At 39.3% G+C, this 25,219-nt stretch overlaps 1 protein-coding gene across 11 annotated transcripts in view; it reads right to left on the bottom strand.

The window, feature by feature from the left end:
• Positions 1 to 25,219, bottom strand: part of LOC115263194 (SCY1-like protein 2) — a 447,209-nt gene that overhangs the window by 157,691 nt on the left and 264,299 nt on the right. For all 11 annotated transcript variants that reach the window (XM_062852674.1, XM_062852676.1, XM_062852679.1 and 8 more), the window contains exons 4-7: positions 24,998 to 25,096; positions 7,943 to 8,080; positions 2,469 to 2,685; positions 1,768 to 1,913 (exon numbers count right to left, since the gene is read on the bottom strand). In XM_062852674.1, the coding sequence (XP_062708658.1) occupies positions 1,768 to 1,913; positions 2,469 to 2,685; positions 7,943 to 8,080; positions 24,998 to 25,096 (600 nt within the window). The remainder of the gene's footprint in view (positions 1 to 1,767; positions 1,914 to 2,468; positions 2,686 to 7,942; positions 8,081 to 24,997; positions 25,097 to 25,219) is intronic.

The following is a 25,219-nucleotide window of genomic DNA, read 5'->3' as shown; positions in this document are numbered from 1 at the left end:
TTGGGCAGCGGTCGTACTCGCGTTCGAACTGCGTGTAAAATGCGTCCTTGTCATCACCAGTACTTCCGGAGTGAGTGTTGGCGGGGAAATCGGGATCACTGGGTTGTCAGCAGCACATCAAAGACGCAGTTGGATATGCGATTTCGTGCAGCTTTAAACTGCAAAATAGTAATTTATTATTATTTATCATATTCACATAAATTCAGGGTCTTACACTTTCAGTGTTTCTGCATATGTCATTTTCTCCCAGCAACAAATTATATGTACTTGAATTTAGCTTGCATGTTCTAGATTAGTATAGATTTAAGTAAATTTAGATTAGATAAGTTCAACAATATCACTGACATTTTGAGTCACTTCTACAGTACTTGACAATTAGATTTAAGTAGAATAACAAATTGAACAACCTTTAGAAGTTCCTAATTTACAATCTTTTCTCGTTCCTTTGTTCTATACTACCATCTGTGTTAGCTGTCACCCGTTGGTCCATATTAGCTGTAACTGTGTATTGGATATATCTGCCACACACAATACAGCCAGTGTTCCCAGCGGCAACAGTGAGGGCTGTGCACGTTTATTATGCTGAAGTTGAAGAACCAGCCCTTGATCCTCAACCTGCACATTCTTTCGTCGATCGGCCACCAACTGATATATCAGTTGTTATAACGTGCCGCTGCATATCAGCCATCACGATGAAATCTGTTCATAGCTCGCGTGTGTTGCCGCAGCTCTGGTAGATGGTATGATAACGTCTAAACGTTCACACCATGGATTCTGTCCAACACACCTCCTGCTGCGCTGCGATGCCGAACCCGCGGCCCCTCAGTAGATCGGCGAGTATGCGGGTGCTCCCAATGAAATTGAGAGATCGGTAATTCCACGTACCGAGTTTCCAACCACAGGTCCTTTTTATTCGCTAGGGTCGTTGCAGTTGGTCTCGGTTCGTATTATTCTGTTGCTGATTTTTCGTGACGGCTGGCTCGTATGGGCCGGACACACACCTCCTACTTTCCGGAGGACCATAGTTTACAGTTGAGCTTAGAGTCCTTCTCTGGCACAGGGACGTTGATCAGCCGCCCCTAACATGGTGAGGAGACGGTGTTGTGAACCGCTCTTCCTGGAGAACAGACAGCTCAGTTCTCACCGGGATTGGTTACCCGATCTTCCCTAAGGTTGCTCATAGTTTCCAGCCGGCACCACACGGAGGTAGGGATATGAGTTGCTGAGCAGAGGCTAGTGGATTACAATGGGATCTAAATTGCGCAACATACACAGCCTTCACCCAGCCTACTGAAGAGTTAAATGGTTGAATTACATTAATTGCTTGTTTCGGTATATGTTTTTTTTTCATCAAAATGCAAATTAGGTAAAAACTCTTCGGTTGAATTAAACAGGCTTCTGAACTTTGATATAGGGTACAGTGATGGCAGCATATTAGTCCCATACATTGTATGCGGATCTCACATTCAAATAGAGCAAGTTCATTTATAATGTCAAGACGCTCCATTAAGTTCTTCAATTATGATGTCACACTTCGTTGCATTTGAAATTAAACCACGCTTTCACATATGCATGCCTGCAGACACAATTCTAATACAGCTGTTCGAATCAGCCGCTTTCCCTTGAATTCCAAAAAGTAATTAATACAATATTAATACATATGTTTCACGTAGCAAGGATTTAAGCTGTGCCACAACGAGCGGATTCCCAGTGGAAATTATCGTGCTACAGACAGGTACATAGCTAACTAACACAATTCGCACTAACCGTTTCCATCTGTTTGATATACGCAGGTGGCGAATTCCCCGACTGTATTAGCGGTCTCCCGTGGTTGAATATGGCACATATCACCATTCCGAGCGAGAACATATCGCTCAGTATGCTGCAGTTGGAGTTGATTTGGTTCTCTGGTGCTGTCGTGGATTGCGTTGGAGCCCGTGTGAGAGGTTGGCCGTAGATAAGCGGAAAAAGAAAAAGGAAGGAGACGTGAGATTAAATATATTCCGGAACAAGTTTTTCGATTGTTGCTACAGGTAGATATTTCGCAATGACAGACATTATTGAAAGACGACAAAAGAGTGAAATAGGACGATTCCAAATTATTTATAGATTTATTAAATTTGATGTTTTGAAACAGTTTTCGCGTTTTTTCGTATCTCAAATAAAATATGTCTTGTATTAGGATATTTTGAAAAATGGTCTGATGAAAAATTGAATAATTGTTTTAATTAAACACAAACTTTAAATTTTTTTTAAAAACGAAAATTGAGTTAAGTATCTTGTTGAAATTGTCATGGAACTTCAAACCAATTTCTGGACACAATCAGAATTTCAAAACATTCGTTGCTCTAGAATATCACAAAGATTTAAAATATTGGACCTCATTCCCTGAAAAGTGTACTAAATTTCGCGCTGTTCTGTTATAAATACACATAAAACTGAGATTTGCATTGCACCCGGGGACTTACCCATGTAATCCAGATTGGGTTGCACCATTTTGGACGTGCGGGTGGACCACGATTGGCACGGAACCGGATCGGTGGCATCGGTTTCGTTCACCCGCTCGGTGAATTCGAAACCCGCCAGCTTCCAGGTACCCTTTTTTGTGATCAGTATCGACGAGGGGCAAACGTTTCGGTGTATCACCTGGCCCGAGTAGTGCAGGAACGATAACGCTTCGGTAATCTGCGAAATGGGAAGCAAGCAAGCAAAAAAAAAGATTGTGTAAATAAAAAATGTGGGAACGTCCACATTTGATTTGCAGATGAGGATTTTTATCATCGATTGAATTGGGTCAAAGTGTTTAAGTATTCAATTAAGTACAAAAGGTGTGTGCCTGACATGAATGGTAGTTAATAGATAATGAACCAATTTGCACTGGAAATTTAAATCCAAAACATTGATGTAAAGCTGCGTACAAAGCAGCTTCTTCGTCGTTCTTATCTTTTAAATGTTCATGCAACTCAAGTTTAGAACTGCCTACTTTTGGTCTATGCTAATAGTTATTTATGCAACAAGTTGCAAAATGAAGATTTTTACAGCATGAGTCATACATTTATAAATATGACGAGTGCTGTAAAAATCGAGTTTTGCAACGAGTTGCATACAACATTTTTTGCAATGACAAAAATATTCACTGAGAATGATATTGTCTAGTATGTAGCACAAACATGTTTCAAGGGAAACCTTGTGTGAGCATCCACCTGCGCTTTTTTATGCTCAGGTAGGCTGTGGCATAGCAGGCACAGCAGAGTTGTCAAAAGATTTCGCGGTCTCGTCGCGTAATCAAGAGTAGCTTCAGTTGCTGTTACGAATTCTTTTCATCGATACAAATCCTTCGATTGCATACAATTTAGTTTTGAACTGCGCAATAGACATAAAGGCGGCGTGAGAATCGACGAAAGACGTGTTCAGGTCAATAACTGCTCCTTTTCACGAATTATATTTGGGCATTGAAAAGTGTTGCATAATATACATTATTATGCAACACTTTTCTGTTGCATAATGTGCTTCATTATGCAACACTTCTACACACTAGGAAAAGTAGGCCGTTACGCCACTCATTCCTATTGAGTAAACTTGCGAATTATGATTGTGAATTGCAAAAAAAATCTAATTCAGATAACCTGGTGTACACCGCCTCCACGCTATTTCATTATATAAATGAAGCATTTTAAACGACAATTTTCCAAATTTGGAAAGATGATCTTTCCTACAACGGATTTTCAACGACAGAGCTTTGGCTTTAACCCATTAGTATAGAACGCGCTAATGCAATGCTTCTCTGAAGAGTTTGATGGAGCCCTCTGTTATTTCAATACAACTTAAAGCAGATGCTTTATCCTAACCCCTACAATTTCCCAGAACTTTGAAGGATACACTTTTTTAAATTATTCACATTGTACAATTGTGACTCATTATGGTACAATTGATATTCACAAACCATAATTATGAATGGCCTGTAATTATCATGTTTTTATGGATGCCCATTTCTTCCAGGATAGCATAAGTGAGGAACGTTCTTAAAAAAAACTCATTGTTATTCCGATCTTTACAAAATAATTCTGAAACTAAAAAAACACTCCCACCAATTTACGCACTAATTTCCAAATAGCGCTCCCCCTAATATACGCTCCCCTCGTTTTGAGCGTGAATTGGGAGAGCGTAAGTTAGGGGGGCGCTGTTTGGGAATTACTGCGTGAATCGGGGTAGCGTTTTTTTCCAGTTTCAGAATTAGTTTCTGAAGGTCGTAATTACATAGTTTCTACACTGTGAAAAGGTTATAGATTATTTAGCTACAATCAATAATTTAGCAGTTTTGGTTCCCAACGTGCGGTCATGGACCATGCGAATTTCTAAAGAACTGAAGGTGTGAGGATGAAGTGAAAAAGGTTTTCTGGATTATGCATTTCAATAAGTACACGCAACCTGAGATTGGCAGATTCTAATACAATTGGGTATGAAACATATACAAATATTGTATTAGGGCCTTGCAAATACAAAAATTGGTAGGTGGCAGTATACCAAAAATTGTATTGGCTTCCTAGAATCTGGAAAAGGGAAATTTCGCATGTGTGCGTGTGCTCTGTCGCACTGGTTCCTCATTATTTGTTCTATTTTTAGACTGATCATGGCAGCAGCGGCGGCATCAAATACCAATACAAGTTTAAAAAGAAATACGGGCGGCGGCGGGAATCGAACCGAGACACTATCACGGTGATACACGGTATCCTGCGCTCTAACCAGCACGGCTATAACTGCACATGAATAGACAAGAGGCTGAAAGCCATCATGATCAACACAAACTTGGCTTGGTGGTGGAAGTGATACAGCCGCCACACTGCACAATGGGTCCAGAGCCGTATTTGCGAAAACAAAACTGTTTATGCTTCAGTCTTAAGTTTTTAGACACATATTGTGTTTGAGAAAGTTTATTTTCAATTGTTGACCCTATTCCCTATTATTGTTATGTTAGGGTGGTTCGTCTGGTTAAACTGATTCAAAAATCTGCTTTCTAATAATTGTATTTGCGATGCCTTGATGGATGGTGATGGATCGTTTAATTAGAAATTCCATCAATAAACGGCAAATTCTAAATTTCATATATCTCAGGACTCTCACCACTTAGAAAGTTGGTGTCTCCGACAACGTTGTTAAGTGAGTCAAGAGCTTACAGTTAATGGTCCACTAGGCGGCGCTAGTTACACATTTGCAAAATCATTCAAATGATTGATATTTTTTCGTGAAGTAATCGACAAGCTGTAAATTTGTTTTCTTTGAACGTGTCTAAGTCAAGTCAAAGGTTTTTCAAAGAGCTATGTATTAGTCATAATTGTGCAATGTCGCATTTCATTCGGTTCACTTGATCCAGAGATATAGCAATTAAACGAAGAACACTCAAATATGAACTACTTTATTAGAGTTGCTCCAGTTTTATGTAAAGTTATCCAATCGAGCCCAAATTTGTACCGTTTATAGCTTACTAGGGGCTGTCCATAAACCACGTGGTCATTTTTTTGGGACTTTTCAACCCCCCCCCCCTCCCCCGCGTGGTCATCAGTCCATACAAAATTTTTTCCATGGGAAATTTCTATGAGATTCCAGGAAGAATTTCCGTGAAATTCCAGAGGGAATCTTCACGAGATTCCAGGGGGAATCTCCACGAGATTTCAGAGGGAATTTCAACAAAATTCAAAAGGGAATCTTCAGAAGATTCCAAGGGAAATCTTCATAAGATTTCAGGGGGAAACTTCACGAGATTCCAGGAGGAATCTCCACGCGATTTCAGGAGTTTTCTCCATGAGATTTAAGGGGGTATCTTCACGAGATTCCAAAGGAAATATCCACGAGATGCCAGGGGAATCTCTTTAAGATTTCAGGGGGAACCTCTTGAAGATTTCAAGGGAATCTCCATGAGATTACTAGAGGGAATCTCTACGAGATTGCAGAGGGAATCTCGACGAAATGCCAGAGAGGAATCGGAACATCATGTGGAATTTCCACATGATTCCAAGGTAAATCCTCACAAGATTTCAGATGGAATCTCCACGGAACTCCAGGGAGCAACCTCAAGAAACTCGGGACCAAATTTTCACGAGATGGCAGGGGAAATCTTCACTATATTCTAGGAGGAATCTCTAAGAGATTGTACGGAGGATCTCTACGAGATTCCAGGGGATCTTTACGAGACTTCTGGAGGATTCCCACAAAATTCGTGAAGAAATTTTCACGAGATTCTAGAGGAAATCTCCACGAGATTCCATCGGGAACCTCCAGAAGATTCCGTGGGGAATCGTCATGAGATTCCAAGGGAAGTCTTCACAAGTTTCCAGAGGGAGTCTTCACGAGATTTCATACGAAAGATTCCATAGAAAATCTCCACGAGATTCTAGGGGGAATCTCTGAGAGATTCTAAGGAGGGTCTCTACGAGATTCCAGGGGTTCTCTACGAGATATCAGGAGGATCTCCACAAAATTTGAGAGGAAATTTCCACGAGATGCCAGAGGGCATCTCCACAAGATTCCAGAGGAAATCTCCACGAGATTTTGGAGGGAATTTTCTCGATATTCCATGGGGAATCTTCACGAGATGCCATGGGAAACTTACACGAGATTCAAGGGGGATCTCTTCGACATTCCAGTGGGATTTTCTCGAGATTCTGTAGGAAATCTCGGCGAGATTTCAGAAAGAATCTCTAAGAAATTCAAGAAGGAATCTCTACGAGATTCCAGAGGAAATTCCCCAATATGGCAGAAAGGTTCTCCACGAGATTCCAGGGGAAATCTTAACAATCTTGACATCATATTCGTCAGTCAGTGGGAACCGTGAGAAGCAAAATCATATGCTCTATAGAGTATACAAACGATTTTCAACGAGAAAATAAGTGAGTTTCTGCGTTTCTGAGCGCACGATTTTCAACGAGAAAATGAGTGAGCCTTACACGTTTTCTGATCGCTTAAAATATGCACGCATAAGTAGGGTAGTGAACGTTTTTTGCCCCCCCCCCCTTGGGAATTTTATTACATTTATCATATAATCTCCGCAAAATCTTGGAAAATTATTATTTGAAAAGCCAAGATTTTGTAGAGATTAAATGATAAATGTAATAGAATTCCCAAGGTGGGCCAAAATACCTGGCTCGGTCAAAATACGTCCATACGTGTTGCATATTTACAAAAGCATTTGAATTTCTACAAATTTTCGAGAAATAGGTACCGTAAAATGGGGTGTAAAGGGACGGAAACATTTTTCGTCCCCATTAATTCATGAGTTCACCTTTTTAAAACTTTCAGGAAAAGCAGTCCAATCATTATCTTGCTGCTTGCTACGCATATAGCATACAAAATTTGACGAATTTTTGGAGAAATTGAAGATATTTAACAAAATGTGCGAATTTTTGGATAATATGGAAACGGGGTGTTAAGGAATTTAAGGGAATGAATGTATAAGTTCCTATATTTCAAAGAAAGATATAAAGTGATTAATTGTGAACAGTGACTGTAATATTTCTTGAACATCGCCGAAAAAGATTATTATAGTCCTGAATGTGCAGGGACAGTTTCATTGTCATTTACTTTTGTATATAAGCTTTTTTTTTGTTAAAGCCTCGAAATCTGAAAAAATACCGTCAATTGTACCTAAGTGGCTTCAGGTTTTAACAAACACATTATTCACAGTTACTATTTAGAGTAACCAAATTGAAAAGTTCAGACTGACCAATAGGTTGTAAGCTAAGGATGTGTATTTACAGTTTTTTATTCACTTAAAAATTCATTTATATTGAAATGGTTTATATGAGTGGTAATCCTTATAGTGTTTATGAAGATGAATCCCTTAACACTGCATGAGTTCTTAACACCCCATTTTACGGTATTCATTAATATGAGTAACAATAGAAAATCTATTAGAGATTGGGAGTGTACATCTCAAAATATAACCTACCTGTAAGATGCCGTATTTCAGTTCGATATCCAAGAAACTATACTCCTTGGCATGGGGAGGTCTGTTGGCGGGGGAGGGGTTCTGCATTTGTTGTGAGGCACCTGTACTTGGTGGACCGGGGGCAGTCCCTGCACATTCCTGAAAGAAAAAAAAAACAAACAAATTGTATGATTACACTGCTCGACTAAATTTTACAAAATTTGGCGTTATGGGATGAGAAAAAAAAAGGAACGGGGGTTTGGGACCCTAGAAGTGATTTTTTTTTTTTTTTTGAAAAACATTGGACCGGGCCTTCACAGTTTAAAACCGAAATTTGTATAAAGAACTTGGGGTGTTCAATTGATATGCGCATTAGAATGTGCCGTGCATATTTTTATTCGTTTTCGGTATTCGGATTAGAGATGGGAAAACTGCTCTTTTGATCGATTCAGTAAGTCATTTCTGGTATTTGAAATTTGAAGAAAAAAGCAAATTTTCGATATGAGCCGACTCTTTTTCGTACAAATCTACCCAGTTTCCGAGGAAATTCTGCATGGTACGGATGTTGACAATCTGCATAAACATCTGAGAATAACGTAGTGAAATGCAGGATTCGCAGGTTTTCGTTAATTCCACTGAAGCTGGCCACATATTAAAAGTATGAAATCCATATTAATTGTAACACAAAAATACAAAATGAAATTTAAAAAGCCAAGTTGACAAATTTGATTTATATCACATTATTTTTACCCAACTAACATTTTCTACGTCAATTGCATTCTTCAAGGGCATCCATATTGTTTTATAAAACACCACAATGAAATGAATTGATATCTGCTATCATTTTTACCATGAAAATTAAAACATATTGTTTATTTGACTGAAATTGTGTAGTTCTCATAAAAAGTACCATTTTAAATAAGCTTTGAGAACTTACAATGTGTCAGTCACTTTTGCTCTTAGTTATATAACAGTCGAACTGAAGCAGCGAACGCTGAATAATACAAGGAAGCAATGTAAAATACACCATCAAATTCTACTAGTCATGTCAGTTTTCTCGACACAACAATTTTTTACTCGACTGCTATTCTATTCTTACTTCCAGGGATTCGCTAAAAGATTTAGTAACTTAGGCTAATCCAATAAGAGTTTTCATAAACAAATACGAGAGCTTCAATACTAAGGGTACTCACTAAACAAATTAAATTGCTGCGTAAGCCATGATTTTCTGCTTATTTGAAATGTTTCATGAATCCCCCTACTGTATTGTACTGTTGTAGAAAATTATTTTAATAAGAAACTGTAAAACAAAAGCATTTGCAATATCAATACAGCTTGTTCGATGGAAACATTATGTTGACGTTTCACTGTATTGTTTTAAGGACAAGGTATTTGGAGTACATTGCTCATAATTTCTGGGGCACCGTTTTTTAGAACCGTTGAACGGATTTTGATGAAAATGCATCACGCTAATTGTTCAGTGGTTGTCAACAGCGTGATGTATTTTAATCTAAATCCGTATAACGGTTTTAAAAAACGGTGCTCTGGAAATTTTGAGCAATGTACTCCAAATACCTTGTCCTTAAGTGGATTAAATTGGGAAAGCATTCTTGTGGTATTGTTGCACTCTTTAGGTGTATTTTTATATGAAACATATAGGTATATTTACTCCTCATATGTACGTTACACATAGGGCCCATATAGCCGAGGCGGTAAACGCACGGGTATTCAGCATGACCATGCTGAGGGTGACGGGTTCGATTCCCGGTCGGTCCAGGATCTTTTCGTAAAGGAAATTTCCTTGACTTCCTTGGGCATAAAGTATCTTCGTGCCTGCCACACGATATACGCATGCAAAATGGTCATTGGCAGAGGAAGCTCTCAGTTAATAACTGTGGAAGTGCTCATAGAACACTAAGCTGAGAAGCAGGCTTTGTCCCAATGTGGACGTTACGCCAAGATGAGAGAGAGATGTACGTTACACGTACTTTCAATAATTTATCATTAAAAGCATGACTTCTGGTAACCCATTGAAAAAGACTATGGTGCCTATCATAACTCAACAATAACATTCGAATAATATTTAGTAGCCGAACAAATACATTTTCCAGCTATTTATACAATTTAATATAAGTTTTAAGTTCGAAAAGGAGGACTTTTAATGGAAAAGGAGGACATTCGATTTTTGAACAAATAGGAGAACATGTCCTCTTTTAGGATACCATATGGTCACCCTAAATGCACCATACAAACTTCGGTTTTAAACTGTGAAGGCCCGGTCCAATATTAAAAAAAATTCTTTCACTATGACTCTTCTAGGGTCGCAAACCCCTGTTCTTTTTTTTCTTATCCCATAACAACATTTAGTGTTGAATGGTGTTATTTTTATAACATTCTTGAAAAGTGGAGTGCCTATATGATTAGGTTCACATTTTATCAGTAAATGATTTGGATTATTCTCTATGTCAACAATAGAAAAATAAATTCATTAGAACATCATCATTGCGAATCGTAACGATTTGTTCCGACCTGGTCAACAAACGGAACCTCGTTCTTTCAATCTCTCATAAGCTCGTGTGGTACGATAAATGCCCAATCAGTGTCCTTCCATTAAATGTACAACCTTGCACATAAAACCGTCCACAGAGAAAAGAAACATCACTAATGAGACTAGGTTTCTTTTGTAAGCAGCTTTCACCTGCGAATGGCTGCCAAGCATGGATGCTCTTTTTTACGCACAAAGAAAACCCCTGCCCCTCACTCTGTTGGTTTGCACACAGTTTAGCCTTGCTTGAGTATAACATATAGCTAGATGGTGGTCATTAATATCACTGAACTGTGGAGGACAGCACTGACGGAGAAAACATACTGCCTAGAAACACCCAGCTAGCGGTAGATATGTACACAACACCTGCTGGACAACACTACCATCGTCATTCTTAGGACACCTGTTGAAACCGCTGTATGACTGCGAGTGACGTTGATGATCAAATGATTCATGTTATCGCTGGAAGTAATGCCATCGGTTGGTAAATATACTGCCCATTCACTAACAGCACTATAAAGAACGGAGTAAAAGCATTGAAATTTATTGGGTTTGGTTATTACTCAGAAAATCTGTTTTAAAGTTTCAAGCACATCAATAAATCGAACTATAATTTGGTTTTAACTAACGGACATTGTACTTGAATTTGAATTTTTACTTTGATCCTTCAAAACTTTCAAAGCACCATTCTGCCCTTACATAATCAGATTATAATGGAAAACTTCGTAACAAATACCAGCTTGAATAACCTCCTTCGCATAAGTTCCATTGCAACACCACGCCGGAATGAATATTCCGCCACCCCGACATTATCTACGAGAGAACAACCAAGCATCTTGAAAATATGCCACTAGTCGCCGCCACTGCTACCACGCTGGCTGCCAACTGACTACATTACGCGATGCCTCCGGGGTGTCTGCCGCGAGTGGCATTTTAATAAGAAAGGCGAAAATGCGACTTGTTGCTTCCAAGTGTGCCATTCCATAATTCTTTTTGTTGCCGCGCGCTCAGCCGTCGACCCACCCCCACGCTTAATAGTCGTTTCCACCACACAACAGTAGAGCTGCGATTTGATTGTACCCAAAGGGCACGGCCGGACTAGGAGTGTTTTGCTTGGACAGAGACGTGCTCTGAGGACAGGCGCTAGGTAGTTCGTTCGACTAAAAAGTTTCCAGGGATTTTTGACGTTCCTAACGATCATTGATAGCCGCCAGCTAACTGTGGGATGTGGGTTTGCAGTTGATGTTTTTCATTCCACACAGTTATGGCGCTTTTTTACAGCAAAGAAAGCTACAAGTGGTCCATAAGCTCAGTGAGGATTTTCATTCTCTCACTTTTCTTCCTTTAAGCGCAAACTATTTCTTATATACAGTGTAGGTCGAAATAATAAGTCTATTTAGCATACAAATCAATCATTTCACCCTAGTAAGATAAGGCCACACGGAACAAGACTACACTAAACATTTAAACTGCTGGATTTGTTCCGGCCAATCCGAGAACTGCTAAAAACCCGACGTAAGTTACTAAGTGCACGGCCTTCAAGAGAGCCTCAGCCGGTAAAGCCTGTATCCGCACTAAATGGCTGTAACTCAGCAATAATGAATAAATTTAAATTGCTCATATTTGACCTCGGATGTATTCATTTCAAAATTTCATGTATATCAGTGCAGTACTTTTTGTTGCCAGTTGAACGTGCACATATGAATTTTGTACAGTAACTAATTTAGCTTAGAGGCTAGTTTCCACTTCGTACGTACTGTGCAAATAGATAGGACAAGTAATGGTAAAGTAATGATTCCGCTTCAAAATTACTTAAGCAGTTCGCAGATGGCAAGTAATGAAAAAAGTGTATGAAGAAAACGTGGCTTATTTTACAAAACTGCAGATAGTTTTTGATAGGAAAAAAGACATCTCTAATTTTTTGATATGTTATGTATAAATGTCTCAGCTTTCAATTGATGCAAAAATTTTGAAAATCGGTGGTTGCCCTCATGGTGAAAAAAATGTTTTGGTATAAAAATCCAAGATGGTGGTCAAAATCAATATGGCCGACCCAACTTTTTATTATTGTAAATAGTAGCTCTATCTTTCCTCTTTTCAACAACAGTTCGTTTTGAGGTGGTTTTTGGATAAACTTTAGAGTTGTAACGGTTTAAATGAGCCACCATTCGACCAAAATCGAGGGGTCTGCAAACATTGTTGTGGCTCTAACTAACGGGGGGTCCATTAATTTGAGTAATCAAATGCATTTTCCTTACTTTTTTAGCGAGGGCTTTCAGCAAATCGGCACCTTAAACATTTTTGAAGACAAGGTGTAAATAGTGGGCCGGTCTCAGCGAGAACTACCCAATTGTAAAATTTTCTTAAATTAATGAAAGGAAATTTTTGCTAACCAATATTTTGTTAGTTATTTCATTTGTTATCATCAGTGGAACCAATTGAAACCAATATAAAACATTTGAATTTACTTAATCAGGTTATAATCATATTCTTAAAATTCAAGCATCATATATATTTGTCTCGATTTCGTTGTCTCGAACCATGGTGCTTTAGAGCAACTGACTAGGAAACTGACATTTCATGAAAATTTATATTGACGTTTTCAACATCCAAGATAATATGTTCAATGCAATTGTGTTTAATTTCTTCTCCGCCTAAAATAATTGTATTATTTTTCATTTTTTTCTACTTTTTGTGGTGATTTTTTGGAAGTTTTTTTACAGCCACCTTAAAAACCCATGATATGACGTTCTGAAGTTTAAAAAATATTAAAATTTTTGGTATGGCATATTTGTGACTATTTCCTATTTTTGTTGTGCTTATATTTCTGTACATTCGGGGAAGGGATCATTTTGCTTTTTTTTCTCGTTTCAGAGATCGAGTAATGGCACTTAAGCCTAGGCTTCGAAGCCAGGATACATGGAGAAAGATCTGTGCCCCATCCCAGGAGAAGAGACGCCAACAATAACGGAGTGAGTATTAACCTTCTTAGCAGCCCCACTCCCAACGATTTTATGTTCAAACATCATTCCCCTAAAATGAAACGGTTGGTACGGTTGTCCGCGTTTCTTCCTTCATTCAATTCAAAATGGTTTGTCAATTGCGTGATTCATAAGTGGATAATCTGATCGCCTTAAATTTTTGAATTATCTTCCAACCCATTAGTCTACACAATGGGACTGGCCATTTTAATATTTGTGTCACATCTCTGATATGCTGCAAATATTAATGCTGTTAAGCAGAAGTTTGATATTTCCAGGATGATTTTCAATTCTGGCTGTGCAAGCACTGGAATAGAATAGAATAGAACACAATAGAAAGAATACGCAAAAGAAATCTTGAAACAAATTTTTGAAGGATACCTTGGAAAAGTTTCTCAAGAAATATCTAGAAGAATTCATAAAGACATCACAAGATGAATTTCTGAAAGTTTCCCTGAAAAAAAAAAATATTCAGAATGCATGAAATTCCTGGAAGTAGTCAATATAATACAGATATTTTATACGTTTGTATTCTCATATATAGTTCAGGTGGTTTATCAGTGAGTAACTTGGGGTATCCTCGAAGACACCACCTCGACATACGGAGAAATCTTATTGTGAAGCTGGAGATCCACGGAGTAAGCGGGTCAATAAACAAAAACCTCTCGATGTAAGAAGGATTATGGGGGTTAAAGGAGGAAGCTGAGCTTGAATTATTTTGGGTGTAAGCTAACGGTTCCGGAGAAAAGTTGATAATTTGCATAAAGTTATCGCATGAAATCAAAATTTAAAAAATGTTCTTGGATGGACCTCCTTTAATGAGACAGGAATATCTCAAAGTATTTTTTGCAAAAAAAATCATCATATGTTACTCTGAAAATTTCTTCATGGGTCCAATCGGAATTTCGCAAAAAATGCCTCCTAGGATTTCTATAGGAATTTACGAATATGTAAATTCTTTATAGTATTCATGTATGGACTCAGCTATAAATTTCTACTAACCTTTTTTTAATTTTCAGGTTTTTCTTTGAAATTATTCAGAGCTTAAAAAAAAATCACGCTTCCAAATCTTTTAGTAATTCCTTCAACAATTCCAATCAGTATTTGTTTCTTCCAGGTTTCTCCTAGAGTTTTTCTTAGAAATACTACAGGATTCTGTCAAGGAATCCTCTGTGATTGCCTCTAGAAATTTCTTGGGGGATTTTGCACTTTTTCGGTGAGGTATCCTATAGTTTCTTGAGAGCATCAGTAACTTCTCGTGAAGATTTCCGCATATTTCCAGTTAGCTCTCGAATGACATGAGAAAACGTTGAATGATTCAGACCTTAAAAAAATATTCAACAGAAATTTCTTAAAAAAACATTCTCCCGAGTATTTTTTGAGTATTATTTTGAGCATTCCCTATGATGCATACTTTTGATATTTTTCTAGGATCTCCCAAAATTTCTTCTTGATTTTTCTGAACAAAAGTTGTGTCAGGTATTCCACCATTATGAATACCTCCAAGGCTTCATTCAATAAATCAATAATCTCCCAGAAAATTGTCCACGTCTTCTTCTAAGGATTTCTTCAAAAATTCATATTGGAGGAACATTTTCCAGAATTTCGGCCAAACATTTCTCTGGGAGATAATCGATTTCTCTAGAAAGGGTTTCCTCGGGAATTCTTCCAATTTTTTCCGGATATTTTTGAATGGTTTCTTTTGAGAAAAAGAAATACTCAGCAATTCTTTACAGGATTCCTCCAGGAACATCTTCTTTGATTTATCAATCATTTCGTGCTGGAACTCTTCCAAAAACTCTTTTACAATTTCTCCTAAGGATATATGCTAGTAATCCTCCAAAAGTTCTTCGAAGAATTTAAAAAAACCTCATGGATTTTTGTTTTGCAAATCTTTCAGAAATTCTCAGGAATTCTCTCAAAAACTCTTTGAGTTGTTCATCAATAGCTATAGTTTGTGAGATTCCTGTACGCAGTGTAATGAGAATTCTTCTTGGGGTTCAGTAATTCTTCATAGGATTTGATCGAAAATGCTATTACAAATATTTCCAAAAATAATTTCTAGAACTCCCTTAGGAATTCTTCTGCGAACTTCTCCAGGAATTCTAATCAAAATTGGTCCATGCCTTATTCCATTGATTTTTCAAGGAATTGTTTTTAACTAATTCTCCAGAAATTATTGTCATTTCTCCAGGAAGTTTCCTAGGTCTGCTTCAAGAATTTTTGAGATTACACCAAGAGTTATTCGAAAGAGTCTTCTAGTGATTATCCCAATAATATCCACAGATACTTTTAAAAGACTTGGTCTAGGGGTTTATGTTATGATAATATCAAAGTTTTCTGTAAGCTTTTCAATCCAACGATTTCTCCAAGTGTTATTTCAAAGATGTCTTCAGGTTTCATCCAAATATTCCTTGGATTTTTACGAGGATATTACAAAGAATTCTCTCTCCTGCAGAAACTTGTCTAATGTTTTTTTTTTCAGGAATCCCTTCAATTTAGGGTAACCTGGAGTAATACGCACCCCTGGGGCAAAGCGCCCCACGCTATTTCATCATATAAATGAAGTTTCCTTCAGATGCAAGCAAACTAGACATAAAATTGAACCGGAAAAGCCCAAGAATGCTTAGAATAGTCGAAGAAAAAGTCTGGAAAACTATGATTTTCCACATTTGGAAAGATTGTCTAATTTGAAGCGCACGAAATTTTAGCAATTGCTACTTAAAATCCGTCTCCTACAGCACACCTAATTTCTGCTGCCGTAAATTGTTAGATGGAGCTGCCTGGTATTTTGTAGATTTCAAAGCGGAAAACGCCAGAGGTAGTTTTGCTCCACCTTAAGGTGCATATTGTCCCCAACAGTTTCTCAGCACCTAAAACATAACAATTTTTCAAATTGTTAATTTGATTTGGTAAATTTAATATCACGTGGGCTAAAAGTTGACGTCAATTAGTCAAAATTCTTTCTTCCAAAACGCAGGACTCCCATAAAATCATTTTGATCCTGGATATTTGACCACGTTTGCTTAGGGGTTGCATATTATCCTATTTTCCCCTATTGATCGCAAATTCAATAAATATTTTGTCCAACGACTCTTCCGGAAGTTTTTTTTAAAGATTTTTCTTAGAATTTTCCTAAGAAATACTGCAGAAATTTTTGTAATGGATTGTGCAGAAGTTCTTTCAATTGAGTGCTCGATCATTCATTCAATGATTTTTTGAATTTCCAGGAATTCTACCAATAATGTTACCAAGAATTTTCCTTCACAAATTATTTTAATGTGCACCTGGAGTTTTTGTTAAAGAAGTCATTTGGGATTTGTTTGAATGCAAAATTTACTAATTTCTCCTACCATTATTTCTCCTGATAATCTTCCAATCTACCAAGGATTACTTCAGAATCCTTTCAAAGACTTCTGTAGATAATCTTTTAATGAGCTTCAAGGATATTTCTCGAATAATTTCTGCAAAAATAATGTTAAGAAACCCCATAATTTCAGATAGATAATATGCGTATACTCTTTATAAGGAGAAGATCCGGTGCATGATGAATACATCTCCTGTAATTAGAATATGTCTTCAGAACAATTTCAAGGAATTGTCGGAATTCTTGCAAGGGTTTTTCCAGAAATTCTTTCAAGGATATCTTCAGAGGTTTTTTAGTAGCACTCCCCAAATTCATCCGAAAAATTTGTTCAATGATTCCTCTGGAAAGGGTTCTTTCGAGGATTTTTTACCAGGAATAATCATGGAAACTTGCTTGAGCTCATTTGGAATTACTCCATGTGTGCTTCCTGCAGAAACTTGTCAAACGGTTTATTCAGGAATTCTTTTAAATATTTGTCTTGAAATTCTTCCAACGACTCCTCCAAAAATTACCTGGACTTCTAAGAATTCCTCCGGTAATGCTTTAAACGTCGCTTTTGAGATTTTTTCAAGAATTCACATAGACAACCTACTAAATAATTATTCAGGAACGATTCTGAGGATTCATGCAACGATTTTTCCAAGGTCAGCTGTACATATTCTTCAAATGGTTTGTCCAGAAGTTTTTCCAATTTACTTATTAGGATGGGCGCCGTTGTAGAAAAGACAACCCAACAAAACAACTCACTTGACGTACATATACAGAGCAAGCTGTGCGTTTGAAACATCAAACAAGACGCGTCCTGGAACATTATTCTAAAATTTCTTTCTATCAAATAATAGTTAGTATTTAAAGATATGCTCAGAGTTTTTGCAAAGCTTTTTCTGGAAATTTTTGAAAAAAAAAACATTCTGGAATTATTAAAATGCTATATCCAGAAAATTTCCCTACCATGATTGCTTCTGTTAATTTGCCAATGATTTCTGTAGAAATTTTTCATGAATTTCTTCAAGAATTCTTCCGTAGACTTCTCCAGGAAATCTTTCAAGGACTTTCAATGAGTTTTCCGAAGAATTCTTTTAAAATTAATCCTAAATTGAATTACTTAAAATTATTCTTAAAATTAATACTCTTTATACTAAGAAGATCCGAAACTTATTTGCGTAATATGAAAATGGGAGAAGTTCCTAAATTTCTTCCACCACTGTATTCACAGGAGCCATTGAAGTGCCATTCCGTCTTCCCATAATTCCCATGTTTTTTCTCTCGCCGATGCCTTACTTTTGCCAGCAATTCCCTTTTTTCGCTTCTTCGCTTCTGCTCCACCCAGCAGATCCAATCATGCCAAAGCATTCACCATTCTTGTTTTCGCATTCATTAAGTTCTTATCTTAATTCGAGGAATGTTTTATGAGCCGTACTTAATAATGAAGTGAAGTTTTTCAACTTCCCCCTTCTGGGCACAGACTGTACCTAGGTACACACTGACTGGTGAGTGGAGAGCGACGACGCTGTTTTTGTGTCCCATTGTCGCCTTATTCTGGTTCGGCTGCTTGCTGGTCCTTCCCGCTTGGGCAAAGTCAGACGCACAACTTTTGGGGGTGGTGGAATTTGGATTTAACTGGTTCTGGCATAGCGAAAGGCGAACCTAATGGTTCCGGCTAATGAAGAGATAATGTGATAAATTACCATTTGTAATTGGCTGGCTCGGTTGGGGGTGTTGATTTTGATTAAGGTGGGAAACTTTTGGCCCAGTTATTACTACCTTGGAGACCGCAGTCAAATTTTGTTGATTTGGGGCTATTATGAGGAGAAAAGGAGGTTTACCTTTTTGTCAATTGGACATTTTTGCACTAGAGACACACAATCCACGGACACAAGCTCAAATATAATATATGCTTAAGGGAGTTACTAGAAAAATTGCAAAAAAAAAAAAACTCAGACACCTTTAGCTTGATCCTAGTGAATAATTGCATGTTTATTACTTCAGAAATATGAGCCCCGATAATTGATATACCTGCTTACAAATAGATCACTGACATTGACTCTAGGATAACGCTTTCAAAAATTATAACTACAAGTGGTCTTGAATATCCTGGCACTGAAGTTTTTGTATAATTTTAAATAGGGAAACTTGCGTATTTTCGACAATTTTGTTCTCTTCGTTATGTTTTTTAACCTGTTGATCTCAGAGTTGGCCTTAAATTCTTCTCAACCAAGTTGAGTTGTATGCTCAAATTTCAGGCAATTTGGTCAACAAAAAACCCCCCATGACGAAGAGAACAAACCTGCCGATAATACCCTTAGTCCCCAGTAAGTAAAAACTTCTACATGAAATAAAATAAGTTAGTTCACTAACTATGGTAGTTTAAAAGCAAGTAGTATTTTTTAAATATTTGTTATGCCATCCATTTGAGAAACTCACTCACATTCTTGTAAAAACTAACTAATAACAACCATCAGAACCATCTGCACTTTATCCGGGCTATACGAACTGGGAGCTCTTGTTCTCATTACTTGCAAGTTCTTTCCAACTGCTACTAAGCAGACCCATCAGGAAGAGATGATCTGCTCACTTTGTGAAAGAGAATCTCGCCATTCGTCACCCGTCACTACTTTTAGGGGGAGGATGACGCAACATGGACCCATTGCTTGTCATGCATAATCATATTGGAATTGTTGAACAAATTTCTGAATCTCTCCATTATAAATGGAAGCTTCGAAGATTTTTTCAAAATTTCTTTCTTGGCATGGTATGTTTCAGTATTTATTCTTCCCTGGATAAGCCGAGGATAACGTGCAATCCTTCTCGACAACGTAACCCAAAGCAACAACATCCCATGAGATAAGTTGTGCTTTGTTTTTCCTTTCATAGTTTCACCTCGTTGCAATGTTGAGTGGCAAAGTACGGCGGCGGACCTGTGAAAGATACAGTTCGTACATAGATACACACCATTTCTATGTAGTCGGGCTAGTATGGCTTCTAAAATATAGCCGGAAGGTGCTAAAGCGCACATGATGCACCATGGTGGCTGCCAAAGAGGAAGCCACTTCATGGGGTGTAGCGTTTCGATTTCTGGAAACTATACCCGGACAGCCGGTTAAAATTTCTACCGAACAATTTGACGATGGTGTTTGGATTCTTGATAGCTTGACAGTTCCGCGATGAGAGCATGAGCAAGGTTTTGACGTGAAATGACGTGAAAATAACTAAAATCTTAGATCTTGTCAAAGATCAATACGGTTTGATTAAACTGATAGAATTAGGCGCATCCGAAGCTACAGTGGTGCTCTGAGTCTAATATGTTGGCTGAGCTAGAAATATGTTCGTTGGGTCCTAAAAGGAGTTGTAGAACATGTTTGGATTTTGAAGTTACAGGCACAGACAAAGCATGTCAAAGTTGGCCGTTTTGTATGGAAAACGGCTTTCATTGCTATTTTAATGAACACAACTGTACAACACACGCTATGTCCAAAGGGAAGTATTATGAAAAATGAATGTACCTCAAATGTTATACCGTAGAATCGTAGGTTTGTACCTCTACTTTCAGAATCTGTGTGACTTAAAATGTTTCATCTTGTGTTTATTGATATTTTTGATTTTTTCCCTATTTTCCCATACAAATGTCGAAAAAAGTCATTTCAAGCTCAATTTCATCCCATATAAAAATGTATGAAAAAAAAAACCCAAGATGGATGATTTTAAATTGCACATATTCTGAATCTAGAGGTCCAAAAACACGGTTTTAGCGAAAAAACTTTGAGGTACATTCACTTTTCATAAAACTTTCCTTTGGACATAGCGTGCAACAATAGATCAAATATTGGTCGCAGTGATTGATGTCTCAAACAGAGAAAAAAAAATCTTGTTCGAGGCAGTACCAACAATAACTAGCAGCAGCGATCGTCTCCTACCTCATGCTTCCACGGGTCAAGCGATGACAAAGACCGCCAGCTAAGAGTTGTGTGCTTAGCTGGTAGTGCAGCCTAGGCACTGTTGTCCTTCTGACTTCAGCTAGATTGAGGACCCAGCCAACACAAAGTCTTATATGATCTTGAATAGGATGCTCAAGTGGAGGCCATATGCGTACATGTCTCCATTTAACCGCGTGTAAAGTGTACGTATATCGCCTCCACTTCTGCATCCTATTCAACATCATATGCGATCTTGTGTTTACTGGGGAGGTACGTTTCGAGCATCTGTTCACCAATTAGGTGCGGCTCAAATAGCGTCTGTTCTGACATCCAGCGGCTGAGTATGAAATGCTCCTCCACCGGAAGCTATATCTGAGGTGGCAGCCCCACCACAGTGGATAGGGGACCTTAGGCCAACAACCTACTGTTTCCGAATCTCAAAAACCGTTACAGAAACCGAAAATGAAAGATTACAAACTGATTCAACGGGATCGACTTTTAGCGCGAAACAACGGACAAGAATTTGAACTTGGAATGTATTAACCCTAGTCTAGCAGGGTAAACTGGAACAACTAGCCAATGAGGCATGCCGTATGAAACTTGATATCCTAGTAGTGAGTGAAGTACGTTGGCCGAACTTTGGAGAACACAGATTGGCGTCGGGTCAAATTCTGCTATACTCTGGCCTACGAGGTGAACACGCTCCTCGCCACCGTGGAGTTGGTTTCCTGCTCAGCGCTCGCGCCCACGTTGCGCCCATGAAGTGGGAACCTATTATTGAGAGGATAATTGTAGCCAAATTTAGAACACGGGTTCGAAACCTTACCATGATCCAATGTTACGCGCCCACCGATGCTGCCGAAATGCAACATAAAGAGAACTTTTGCAGTCAAATGAATGCTGTCGTGGACAAGATTCCGAAAGGTGATATAAAGATACTCATGGGCGGTTTCAACGGGAAGGTTGGTTCAGACAACACGGGCTATGAGCACGTCAAGGGGCGCCATGGTCTCGGATAAGTGAGCGAAAACGGAGAACTGTTTGCAGAGTTTTGTGGCATTAATGACATGGTGATTGAGGGACCGCTTTTTCCTCATCGAACAGTACACAAAGTTACATGGGTTTCCCGTGATGGCGTGACGGAAAGTCAAATAGACCACATCTGCATAAGCCGAAAATGGAGACGGAGCGTTCTTGATGTGCGGAACAAACGTAGAGTCGACATTGCGTCCGACCATCATTTTCTAATCGGCGAGATCTGACTGCGCATTGCTAGTATCCATCGCCAGGAGGAGAAACACACGCTGGTGGTGAAAAGGTCCTTTGTCGAGGAGCTGAAAAACCGTGCTGCGGATATTCTAGAAGGTGGAAGCGTAGAAGATCAATGGAGCGCGTTCATGAACGTCTTCATCGCCACCGGCGAGAATAATTTGGATGAGCTACGCACCCGGACAAAGCAGTGGATCACAGATGATACCTGGAGGAAGATAGAGGAGCGAAGGAACGCCAAAGCCGCGATAGAGCGAGCGAAAACACGAGGAGCCAAAGCCGTAGCCCGTCAGTGCTATTCGGCTCTCGAGAAGGAAGTGAAACGCTCATGTAGACGGGACAAAAGAGTGTGGGCGGACTCCCTAGCCGACGAAGGCGAGAAAGCCGCAGACACAGGCGACATCCGTCTCCTCTACGATGTCTCACGCCGCCTTTGTGGGACCAAGATGAATGCTACGATGCCCGTTAAAGGCACGTCTGGACAGTTACTGACCGACCCGGCTGACCATTTAAAACGCTGGTTCAAGCACTTTGGAAACCTTTTTCAAGTGTCGGTCACGCCATCAACACTTTAGCATGATCCGCCAAGGGTTCGACACATTACCCATGTCAACACCGAAGCTCCATCAGTGCAGGATATGGAAACAGCCATCCGTAGCATGAAATCGAACAGAGCCCCAGGGGTCGATCGCATATCAGCTGAGATGCTCAAAGCTGACCCCGTAGTATCCGCACAACTACTGCATCAATTATTATGCAACATATGGGAAACCGCGACATTTCCGGCCGACTGGATGCAACGCGTCTTAGTAAAGGTATCCAAAATGGGTGACCTGATTGTATGCGATAATTGGCGGGGCATCATGTTACTGTGTATCGTTCTCAAAGTCCTTTGCAAAGTGATCCTTAACCGGATACAGGAGAAGATTGGCGCAACTTTTTGACGGCAGCAAGCAGGATTCCGTGCCGGACGATCCTGTGTGGACCATATTGTCACGCTCCGTATCATTCTGGAGCAAATCAATCAATTCCAAGAGTCTCTCTACCTGGTGTTCATTGATTACGAAAAAGCTTTCGACCATCGTAATCACGGAAACATGTGGGAAGCCCTCAGGCGCAAGGGTCTCCCTGAGAAAATCATCGGCCTCATTGAAGCACAACACAGGGCATTTTCGTACTGCACAACGGTGTTTTGTCCGATCTCATCCAGGTCGTTGCTGTAGTGAAGCAAGGATGTATACCATCTTCGCCACTGTTCCTCATCGTAATCGACGAGATCCTGGTAGGTGCGATTGATCGTAAACCAAATCTTGGGTTGGTGTGGCAGTCCATTATCATGTAGCACCTGAATGACTTCGAATTAGCCGATGACGTTGCTCTCTTAGCCTTGTCTCTTAGCTCAACGGGGCTCTGATATGCAGAGCAAGCTCGATGATCTTGCCAATCGCCCCTCGGCGGCAGGTCTTATCATCAACGTCAACCCTTCAAGCTTTACGGTAGCTGGGCAAGCAGTGGAGAATGTTGAAAGCTTCCAATATCTTGGAAGCCAAATTGCGGCCGGATCAAGAAAGCGAGGGTTGCTTTTGCGAGTTTAAGAATTGTGTTGAAAATCAACCATATTAGTCGACGCACCAAAATCCGCATTTTCAACTCTATCGTGAAATCTACGCTACTGTACGCCAGTGGAACTTGGTGTGTATCAGTGGAGCACTTTCAATGGCTGCAGGTCTTGATCAATAGATGCCTGATTATAAACTGCATCGTGCATGGTGGTCTGTCAATTGGATCTCCAACGTGGAGCTCCATCGTCATTAAAAGCCGATAGCGACAGAAATTCAGGAGTAAAAGTGGAATTGCCACACTCTACGCAGGGGTAGAAACGAACCCGTTCAAAAAAATAGATGTATGAATTTTCAAAACATTTGAAACGCGTTTTCTTTGTTTATTTTGGAACATCGGCCATCTATGCTGCACACGGCAGTAATAAATGCTACAAATAGGACAAGTAATTTGTTTTTGCCCGGTTTTCTGGGTGATTTTTCTTGCTGTATATATTCAGACCAAGTCAATTGAACCAATCTTAGTTATATCGTTTTGATATCCAAAGTTTCAGCAACTGTCAATCATAAATCTGGAAACAACCAAAATGCAAAACTTAAGCCCTTACTCATCCGAGGAAGCTTCATTTCAATCAAGTGTTTTTCAAATGACAGCTCCGGACCCACATCCGACCGCTTATTAGACTTCCATCCCAGGTATTTTCATGCTTTAACTTCCTGGAAAACCATACCACCGCCTTAATTCAAACGGTAGGTATCAAACGCTCAACATAACCCTCGTTCAGTCATGGCTTCGAAGCCAGAAATTTCCACCTGAGAATGTGGAAGCGGAAGGTTTTCTTCGTATTTCCCCGCTGGATATGCTCATTTCAACCTTAACCACATTGTCATGAATCGCTTGCTCAAGCGTTTGATCCTCTCTGGAAGGAAAATATGACAGTAACGACGTTTTCGTCCCATCCGCCGACCGGCTGGCAGCTGCTGCTGGGAGCAACAGAGTGTGACGGACAGCCTTAGACATGACATTGCGATAAAACGGTATCCCAACGCCTTCGCTCGACGTACCTACAATCCAAAACCACCCACTCGCCCACTGACTGGAACGAAGGCGGGTGAATTGTTTTTCCTAAGTGCGTCGGGGGCTTTTTCGCAGTGTTTTGTGCCAAGAAGGGGGTGGGAGGGTAAAATAGAGCTTTGAAGGAAAATGTGGCCCTAGGGCTAAGCCGTGAAACGCACAGTATTTCAAGTAAGTTTATGAGGTTCAGGAATTTTTGTTATCCTGTTAATTTGTCTTGTCTTTCCTATGCATAGGATATTCTCGTATTTGATAACGGTATACGAATGCAAAAATACTCAATTGGAAAATAATGATCTCAGTTGAAAATGGCGCAAATTATCCCGATACCCCCCCTACATATAGCAGCATAGTTACCGTACTCACCTGATATGCTAAGACATTTGCTAAACAGGCGATGACGGGCTCGGTGGCGAAAGAAAGGGTTTCCGAACTTTCCTCGACTGTGTGCATTATTTGCAGGATCTGGACGCGGGCGGGCGTCGTCGAAGTCGGTGCGTTGCGAAAATACGGCGAGAAAAAACATGGAACGAGAGAAAAAACCGATCAAGTAAGTAAGCGACGAAGGCGAAGTAAAATTGGACGGAA

This window comes from Aedes albopictus, chromosome 2, assembly GCF_035046485.1.
Source record: "Aedes albopictus strain Foshan chromosome 2, AalbF5, whole genome shotgun sequence".
NCBI classification, from domain to species: Eukaryota; Metazoa; Arthropoda; class Insecta; order Diptera; family Culicidae; genus Aedes; species Aedes albopictus.
Note: the sequence above shows the minus strand (reverse complement) of the source record. Positions and strands in the feature narration are given on the sequence as shown.